General features: G+C 58.2%; 1 protein-coding gene and 1 long non-coding RNA gene across 3 annotated transcripts; one reads left to right on the plus strand and one right to left on the minus strand.

The window, feature by feature from the left end:
• Positions 1-322: 322 nt before the first annotated feature.
• Kremen2 (kringle containing transmembrane protein 2) lies at positions 323-4,553 on the minus strand. Of its 2 annotated transcripts, XM_042283644.2 has the most exons (9): positions 4,094-4,553; positions 3,697-3,871; positions 2,723-2,814; positions 2,514-2,638; positions 2,178-2,331; positions 1,518-1,850; positions 1,313-1,438; positions 1,153-1,231; positions 323-919 (listed from the first exon to the last, which is right to left on the minus strand). In XM_042283644.2, the coding sequence occupies exons 1-9, from the start codon at positions 4,182-4,184 to the stop codon at positions 709-711; spliced, it is 1,386 nt and encodes a 461-aa protein (XP_042139578.1). In that variant the 5' UTR covers positions 4,185-4,553; the 3' UTR covers positions 323-708. The 2 variants fall into 2 exon arrangements, with proteins under 2 accessions (XP_042139578.1, XP_042139579.1); XM_042283645.2 differs by lacking the exon at positions 1,153-1,231 and having other exon boundaries at positions 633-919; positions 4,094-4,245.
• Positions 4,554-8,345: 3,792 nt separating this feature from the next.
• Positions 8,346-9,388, plus strand: LOC107399927 (uncharacterized). The gene is made up of 3 exons (XR_001576647.3): positions 8,346-8,484; positions 9,054-9,164; positions 9,253-9,388. It is a non-coding gene; the product is annotated as an uncharacterized LOC107399927 (long non-coding RNA).

The raw sequence follows: 9,388 nt of genomic DNA on the forward strand, positions 1-9,388 counted from the left end.
GAGGCCCAGCCCTTCCGGCCAGGCTTCTTCGAGCTTGGGTTCCACCCAAATCGCTCCCTATTATCGCCCACAAGGCACACCCTCGGCCGGGCCCAGTACAGGCAAGGAACAGGCAAAGGCAGGAGGCCAGGGGAAAAAGGTCGGTTTTCTACTCTTGCAGGTACCAGAAAGGAGTTTCTTCCGCATTAAACTACCCACAATCAGCTTCCACTTCCTCTCTGACAAGAAAGCTCACCGTGTGAAACGCCCAGCATCTCACCTGCCCAACAACACCCTTATTAACATAGCTCCTCCCTCACACAAAGAACTTGCTGACGCCTTTACCAAAATAGGCCCTTTATTTTAAGTCTATGGTCAGTCTTTAGATCACTTTTGTTGACCCATAACCTTTCATTGAGGGCAGCAGTCCAGGACCACCCCCAAAGGAGGCGCAAAGAACCCTGAAACCAGACACCACCCCTCACATCAAGGTCCAAGGATTAGGGTGTTGGATTCCTTTTGCCCTTTGGCTTCAACCATTTGTACCCCAAGGGTCAGACCAAGTTTCCAAATAGCACTGGATGCTTCCTGTCCGATTTTCTGGTCTCCCTAAGATGACCAGAGACCGAGCTGCCTTTCAAGGGGCACAAGGAAGAGGTAGGGTGCTGCTTAATATCTCAGGTGTCCATCTCGCTGGCAGAAGTTGTGACGGACCCCCGGCGTCTGGGGTCAGAGGGCAGAGATGAGAGAGCGCAAGGAGCTCTGGCTGGAAGCACTCAGGGGCCGGTAGCCCGCGGCAGGACCCTCAGCCTGAGAGTCCCCTGGGGGACAGGGCAGGGCCACCCCTCGGGGTCGGCGGTACCACACAGCCCAGCTTCTCCCGGGGCCCCGGGAAGGTCCCAAGGCCAGAGACCCTTTTCCTGGAGCCAGCAGACAGCTCCTAGGGAGGGAGCAGACGTCAGCTGGACCCATACCCAGGCTTGCCTCCAACATCCTGCTCTGCCTGCGAACCCATGCGCAATTCTCCCAAGGCCTCGCCCCCTCAAGAACCCAGGACCTTCCTAGCTTTGTCCCCCCCGTCCTAGCTCCCCACCAGAGCCCCCACACCCGAAGCACTAGGCATCGGGCGCCCAGTGCGGGTTCTGCCCTCAGGCCCTGCCCCAGCGCCCGCACCGTCGACGCAGCAAACGCAGCAGCAACAGGAGCGCCAGCAGCAGCACAGAGATGGCGGTCACCGTGGAGAAGACTCGGGCTGCGGGCACAAGGGTGCGATGAGGACGGGCCTCCGAGGGGCTGCTCCCTGATTAGCTCCCACCCTGCAAGTCAGCCTCACCCCCTATGGAAGCCTGTGCAGCTCCGGGCTTAGGGCTGCAGCTCACGTTGGCACCATCGGGGTCCCCTGCAGGAGTTTCGGCCGAATCCTTAGGAGATGCGCTGTCCTCGACCGTGTCCTGCAGTCCTGAGGAGAGAGGGATGAGGTGAGGCGGCATGGAGTAGGGTTGTGTAGGCGGGGACAGGAGGGCCGGCTCCCTGCTCACCCCGGTAGGTGAGTGCGAAGCCTTGAGCGTGGCCTCGTGCGTCGCTGCGGAAGGTGAGCAGTAGTGCAGCAGTGCGCAGGCGCAGAGGCCCAGGCGGCGGCGGGTGGGCACCGTCGAAGGCGCGGAGCAGGTTGCCCGATGAGACGTCGCGTAGCTCCAGCCGGTCTCGCGAATCGGCCAATTCGAAGAGGCGGAAGGTGAGCTCTAGCACAGCGCCCATTTGGCCCAGTACCCAGCTGCAGTTCCGGTCTGGCCCATACTCATCCGGAAAATCCGGGGAGTAGATGACACCCTGAGGTGCCGTCCAGTTTCCCTGGCATGAGCCCACGGACACTGTGGGCAGGGCAGGTGGTCAAGAACCGGAGACCATCCGGGCTCTTTCTTTCCAGCGCAGAGGTCCCGGTGGAAAGATTCTCCTTTCCAGCGAGGCCTCATTCCCGCCCCAGTAGGCACCTGGCACCGACCAGTTTCTTTAAATAAGCTCCGCCTTCGGACCAATCCCTTATCAGGTGCGGGCTTCATGCCCATTACGGAGCCTGCCTTCAATCCTAGTCTCCCTATCTTGTCCCACTCCAACATCAGGCTTCCCCGATTCCACTCCTACTAGAGAATGGCACATCAGATCTCACTGAGCACTCTTCATTCTGGTCCACATCTCACCTTCATAGATGCCCAGTCGCCCATCGCCTCCACACAGCTGGCCTGGGTGGCCGAAACAGATCTGGTCACAGTCGGTGGCAGGGGCTGGACGTCCCCGGGCCAGGTCGCTCTCAGAGCCACAGAAGCAGGCATAACCAGCCTCCACGCCAGCCAGCTGGGAGCACAGACTGGGTGACCCCAAAGTCAGGGATGGTGGATATGGGTGGAGTAGTGGGATGGTAGGCAGGGATTGGTGAGGTTCAGAAGTTAGTGTGAAGTTTTGGCATTAGTGTTGGAAGCTGGGTAGGGTCCTGAGGTCAAGGTCAAGGGTCACTGGTCTGGGCCCAAGGACAGTACCTGGTAGCCCTTCATGCGGCAGAATCGAAGGCACACCTGGACTGTGAGCTTTGTGGAGGTGCCACTGGGACCACTGAGGGCAGGGGGTGCCCCAGAATCCACGAAGCATCCCAGGTACCCCGGCACTGTGGAGGAAGCAGAGTCAGAATCCCACTTCTGAAAGTGCCCCCCCCCCCCCCCCCCCCCGCTAGGCTCTTGAGTTCACTTACTGTGACATGTGGGGATATCACAGTAGCGCCAGTAGATGCCCTCTTCTGTCTCTGGCACGTAGCACCATGGCTGCACATCACCATCTGGGTTCCTGTGGTCAGAGGGAGGCAGTGAGGAGCCCACCCCTCTGCTCAGTGTGGCCACCACATTTCTGTCTGTGTTAGAGGCCATGCTCCTCTCTATTAGGACACATTCTAGTTTTCTCCACCTGCTCCTGGACTTTGACCTCCCGAGGGGACAGGGGAAGTCACCATAAGAGCCTGGAGAGTTGTTCTTAGGTGTCTGACTTGACCTCATGGGAGAACTTCTGACTTTTCAATGGGTCTTCACTACTCTCTTGCATAAAATGTCAAAAAAGGGGGGGGGGCTGGAGAGATGGCTCAGTGGTTAAGAGCACTGGCTGCTCTTCCAAAGGTCCTGAGTTCAATTCCCAGCAACCACATGGTGGCCCACAACCATTTGTAATGAGATCTGACACGCAGGCAGAACACTGTATACATAATAAATAAATAATCTTAAAAAAAAAAAAAGTAAAAAAAGTCCAGGTGGTAAGCCCTCGGCTTTGTGCTTGGGCAGAAAGTGGCCCCCTTTCAGCCCCTGACTGATGCTCCAGAAGAAAGCTGTGACTTTGAACTCCTCACATGATGGGTTGTAGATGCTGCTCAAGTAAATACTACAAGAGCCAGTCCAATCATTCCAGGGTTCAAGTCCAACCAGATCTGGCATCCAAGGGCCCCTTGAGGGTGTAAGCCTTTTGTCCTGGCCCTGACTGGAGGCTTTGCAGAAAACTATCACCTAAGTCTGACATACCTTTAAATCCAAGTTTTTGCGAACCTGGTGAACCTAGTATGAGATAGGCCCCGCCCCTAAGTCTTCCTGAGGGTACTGTACCCGGCCAGAGCAGACCTCCCCTCTGGCCCGCCTCCTGCCACCCCTGGTCCAGCCTTACTGACGACTCCACCCGGCTCCTCACCTGCAGAAGTTGTGTGCGCCCAGCCCCCAGCGGCCCTGAGGATCGCTGGCGCTGCTGTAGCTGTGCTGCTGCGTCTGGTCCCAGAAAAGACACGGGCGTCCGGCCCCGCGCGGGCCCGTGTAGTTCTGGTGGCCGCGGTAATCAGCGCCGTTCACCTGGAAGCATTCGGACAGGCCTGCCCGGCAACCGTGGCATCTTGGAGAAGTCTGGACGCTCACTGGGCTCCTGCCTGCCCCCAGCCAGTACTCCCCAGTTCCCACCCCCGAGGGGGCCTTCGGGCTGCTCAGCTGCTCCATCCACCTGCTCCCCGGCCTCCCCAATTTGGGGGCCCCAGCTCTGGGCACAGAAGCCCAGGAGCTAGCGGCGACTTTGGCATGGCCGCTGTGCCTAAACTCACCTGGACTGTGCAGGCTCCCTGCTGAGGCCCCACGCGGCGGCAGCAGCATTGGGAAGAGGAAGAGGAGGCATTGCAGAACCGGTGTCCTCATCTTCCCTAACCAAAAAAATGTTGCCGGGGCCAGAACACGGCCTGGGACGCCCCCGGGGTCGCTCTAGAGTCTCCTAGGTGACCTGAGAGGGGCGTTGTCCTCTGATCGTCTGTCCTGGTCTTACTTTGGTCTGCGCTGCCCGTCCGGGACCAGGAAATATCTTCCCGGGGTCTCTGCCCGGTTGTCGTTCCTCAGGGGTCTCTGGGGGAAGTATCTGGCCAGAGGATAAGCTCAGGATCGGCTTTGTAGCTCTGGGTTGTGCCTGGGCCCCCACACCCACCCCATCGAACTATGCCTGGCACCCTGAGTCTCCCTCTCCCAGATCTCTAAAGCACTGCCTCCTGCCCCGCTTGTGTCCCTACAGGTCCCTCCCCTCTTGTCCCACACCCCCCCCCAAGACTAGAAGCCCCGCCCGCGATTGGAGCGCAGACAGCAGGTCCAGACGCCTCCCACGCCTGTCCCCCGGGACCCCCAGCGTCCCAACACGTGCCGCCCCACCCCTTTTTCTCCCCCCCTCCAGGGTCAGCGTGGGTTCTATTGGGAGGGTATGGAGGGGGACAGGCCAGCCAGCTTAGCAGACCTCCAGAGGACCCTAAAAGGAGAGTTACAGGACTCCCTCCCGCGGCTGCACCGAGTCAAATGGACACAGGCACTCTGATTCAAGTGCACGCGGGCACTCCGTTCAATCCACTCATTCATTGTAAGACGCTCACACGCACATCTTCCCCGAGTCCTCACGCTCCTCTCTCCCCAGGTCCCGCCGCCGCTGGCTTGAATAAGGAAGCGCCACTCCCTGCCCCTGATCGCGGGAGACAGGCAGGAATCGTGGACGCTCAGCCCGCGACAGGCAGGGGCAGCTGGTGTCTGGGGAGGAAGGCAGCTGTGTCCCCTGTTCCAGCCCGCCCCCTCTCCCGCTTCCATTTCTTTCACTCCCTAGGACCCCAGCCCAGGCTCTCCGGAGCCGTGCCTGCGGTGGAATTCCCCCAGCGGTGCCCCCCACCTGGCAGGGGAGGGGGAGGGGAGCAGGCCCAGGCAGGCGTGGGGGGAAATTCCCCGCCCCATCCCCCTGAGCCCAACTCCTCCGAGTCCTCTGATCTCCCAGTGCTGCCCCGGGGCTTGGGGGGAGGCCAGCGCAGGTGCGTGGGAGGGCGGGGGCGGGAACCCAGGGAGGGAGATGGGGGAGACCTTATGCAGCCCTACCCTGTTCAAACCCCTTGCCCATCAGACCAGCCTGCCCACCCTCTTTTAGCCCGTGTACGTATGCCTTGGGCCCAGGCTGCCCTGGCCCAGCTCTGACAGTCCTGGGCTTTCCCCCACCTAACTTGCGTCCTGAAGCAGATGGAAAAGCAAGATTCATTGGGAGGATTCTGAGAGGCCGAAGCGTGCGTGGCAGAGATCAGTAATTAGTTATGGGAATCTTACAGTTGTGTGCAGTTGACCTGTCATGCGAGGGTTCTTGGGGCCACGACAAGTCGCCAGGGGGTGAAGGGGGTGGGGTAAGGATGGGGTATTTCAAGGACTTGCTGAGATTGTAGGCTGGTGAGGGGTGCCTCCTTTGGCAACTCTCTCAGTGGCCAAGCTGAGCTCTGGGCTAGAAGCCCCAAGTCGACCTGTCTGCCCTGGGTTTTCCTTCCCTTCCCACCTGAGGGCCAGAAGAAGCTGGGGGCGCTATGGTTGGACCCCTCACATTTTCTGTGAGGGTCAGTCCTGTGGAGGAAGAAGTGAATGAACAGGAATGGGGGATCCAGACCTCAGTATACAGGGCAGGAATCATGGCAGAGTTAGCTGAGGAACGGCTCCTCCCTGGCAGAACCATGGGCCCTAAAACAGCCCTCCACAGTTTGGGGTGGATCTGCCCAGTCCTGCCCCCCCGCAAAGGGGCAAGAGAGGGAGGCGGTGCTCAGTTACCAGGCTGGGGACACTGAGATGGGAGTGAGTGGGAAGCGTCCTTGCCAAAGTTTCAGTCTGGGTGGCTTGAGGAACCGTTAAGAAATAAGAAAGGCCTCTCATGCCCTGCACCCCTCACCACACTTGCCCAGCATTCCACACTACGCACTGTGCAGGCAGCAGCCTGTCAGCATTCCCAAGGCCCTAGGGGGACATTTGCACCTCCCCATTCTGCAGATCCACGAACTGGGGCTCAGAGGCCCTTGGCAACTGTGGGCTCACCAGCTATTCAGTTTTGGAACCCGATTTCAAGCAGAGTATGATCTTGGTGCCGGGCATGACACCAGTGTCCCTAACCCACAGCTTTGGAGTTCTCTGACTCCACAGGCCTAGGTAGTTACAGAGACACCAGATGTCTCTCTCAGTGGGCTTTTTAATCAGAGTCTCACTTGTAGCCCTGGTGGTACTGGAACTTGCCATAATAGACCAGGTTGGGCTGGAACTCATAGATTCCTCCTGCCTCTGCCTCCTGAGTGCTGGGATTAGAAGCCTGGGCCACCATGCCTGGCTGCCAGTTCTCATTTTCCTTGACCAGAAGTCCCATTGCCTTCCCCACACCTCCAATGAGAGCTGCTATCCCACAGCGGTCTCCCCAGATGGGGAAACTAAGGTATGGAAGGAGTTAGTCCAGAGTCACAGTGCCTAGGACCCTGGCCCTGGTGGACATACTTGGCCTGTTACTTCCATGAATAGATTTTTACATAAACCTGTCATGTAGGGACAATAGAGAAAAAAAGAACAGAAAACTTGGGCATGGGGGCTGGAGAGATGGCTCAGAGGTTAAGAGCACAGACTGCTCTACCAGAGGTCCTGAGTTCAATTCCTAGCAACCATATGGTGGCTCACAAACATCTAGAATGAGATCTGGTGCCCTCTTCTGGCCTGCAGTCATACATGCAGGCAGAACACATCAGAGAGAGAGAGAGAGAGAGAGAGAGAGAGAGAGAGAGAGAGAGAGAGAGAGAGAACGAACTTGGGCATGAGGGTGGGTGGCCCTTGCCCTTCTTTTCTTTGAAGTACGTGATACCAAGTTTGTCCCATCCAGTTTAAAAAAAGGTGAAATGGTGGCGACATTGGGTGGCATTACCCAGGAAGTTTCCCAGGGTGCATTTGAGTCCATTTTATTTTTTCTTGGGAGTCTGAGTGAGGGTAGACCCTAGTGTGGACTCAAAGCAAAGGGAACCCCAAAATTCCTAATATGACATCCTGGTCTCTCAGCAGTGATACTACCTGTAAAGGGACCACCCCAAGCTCTCTTTCTGTGTGCGTACCTGCATTCAGACTTCCCCTCACTACCTCACCCCCGCCCCAGACGTTGCTCTGGTCTTTCTCACTGCACCTTCCTTCCGCTCACTGAATCGCACCTCCCTTGCATCTTCCTTTACTTGGTCACAGGTCATAAAGTGAGACCTTATGTGGGTGCCGGTTGTTGTTTTGGATCTCAGAAGCCTACCGTGATCTCCTGTCACAGTTTGCTGGGCTTAGCTCCAGTGTCTTCATGACCGCCTGGCCATGTGTGAGAGGGCAGGGCACAGCACGTGCCTCTGGATTGGGAGCGTATGTCATCACTTCAGAGGACCAACACTCCAGACCACACTCACCTCCGTGAGCTGCTGCTGCTGCTGCTGCTGCTGCTGCTGCTGCTGCTGCTGCTGCTGACTTGTCCTAAGTGCTCTGGTCACAGCCTGGGAAGGACTGGGAGACCCTCAGAGGTGGAACACGCACCTGACTTTATCCAGCTACTGTGAGATTTGACTAATTACTTGAGCTCCCTTGGCCTCAGTTTCCCTACTGGGATGCTGCCAAATGGCCACAGCTGGAGAAATGGGTGGCCAGCAGTCCTGCATGCAGCAAGTTGGCTCTCTGGGAGGAACAGAGGGTAGCAACCTTTCCTAGTTACACCTGCCACCAGCCTCCAGGGGGTGCTGGAGAACCCTTTCTTCAGACAGCTTATGATTTATTGGAAATTGCCTTTGTGGACTAAGTTGGCGATACTGAAAGGTGGAGTCAGTTCAATCTGCTCCGCCCCTGAACTTCTTCAGGATGGACTTCAGGAAGGGCGGCTACTGAGCTGGGACTATGGGTTAGGCTGGTCCTTCAGTGGCCCTCCCTCACAGGAGGCCTGGGAAGAAGGGGTTTCACTTTCGAAGTATAAGACAGCTAAACAGAAAGGCCGCTTGGTCATTTGCAATCAAGCTAGCCTGGTGGTGCTTGGTGCTACAGTAACCGACTTGAGGGAGCGTGGGGGTGTTGGGAACTTCTAGGAAGAAGACTGAGAGCCTGGAGGCTCACAGTGATTGGTAAGGAACCACCCATGACTTGGTTACAGAGTCCACTGGTTTGGAGCAGAAAGGTGAGAACCGCACTCTGTCCAGTCTCCCCTCCTGCTGTCCCAGACCCCCGACTCTGTCTGTCCGGCCTCCCCTCCTGCTGCCCCAGAACCCCGACTCTGTCTGTCCAGCCTCCCCTCCTGCTGCCCCAGACCCCCGACTCTGTCTGTCCGGCCTCCCCTCCTGCTGCCCCAGACCCCCGACTCTGTCCAGCCTTCCCTCCTGCTGCCCCAGACCCCCGACTCTGTCTGTCCGGCCTCTCCTCCTGCTGCCCCAGACCCCCGACTCTGTCTGTCCAGCCTCCCCTCCTGCTGTCCCAGACCCCCGACTCTGTCTGTCCGGCCTCCCCTCCTGCTGTCCCAGACCCCTGATTTTGTCTGTCCGGCCTCCCCTCCTGCTGTCCCAGACTCCTGACTCTGTCCAGCCTCCCCTCCTGCTGTCCCAGACCCCCGACTCTGTCTGTCCAGCCTCCCCTCCTGCTGCCCCAGACCCCCGACTCTGTCTTTCCGTCCTCCCCTCCTGCTGCCCCAGACCCCCAACTCTGTCTCCTCTTTCTGCAACAGACCCCTAACTCTGTCTCCTCTCTCTTCAGGAAAATTATAGCATCAGCTGGGGGTTACACATGCCCATTGGGATCCCAATCGCTGCTGGAGTCCTGGCCCTCCTTGCTCTCCTGGCTCTGGCCTTGCACTGTCTCAAAGAGGTACCTTCCTTCTCCTGACTCCATGCCTCTGCCCACAGCCATCTCCTTAGAACCTGCTCACCCTCTTCATGACTCTCTCTGTACCCAGGCCTGGAAGTCCAGATGGAGCCTTTGCTGGGGGGGCTGGAGGTGCCCTCAAACTTGGAAGAACCTGCAGCTTGTCTTCAACCACAGGCCAGATGAGGGCCAGCTGGGAATCCTTTCTTCAGAGCACCGTGGCCCTC

Source organism: Peromyscus maniculatus, chromosome 8, assembly GCF_049852395.1.
Source record: "Peromyscus maniculatus bairdii isolate BWxNUB_F1_BW_parent chromosome 8, HU_Pman_BW_mat_3.1, whole genome shotgun sequence".
In the NCBI taxonomy this organism is placed as follows: domain Eukaryota; kingdom Metazoa; phylum Chordata; class Mammalia; order Rodentia; family Cricetidae; genus Peromyscus; species Peromyscus maniculatus.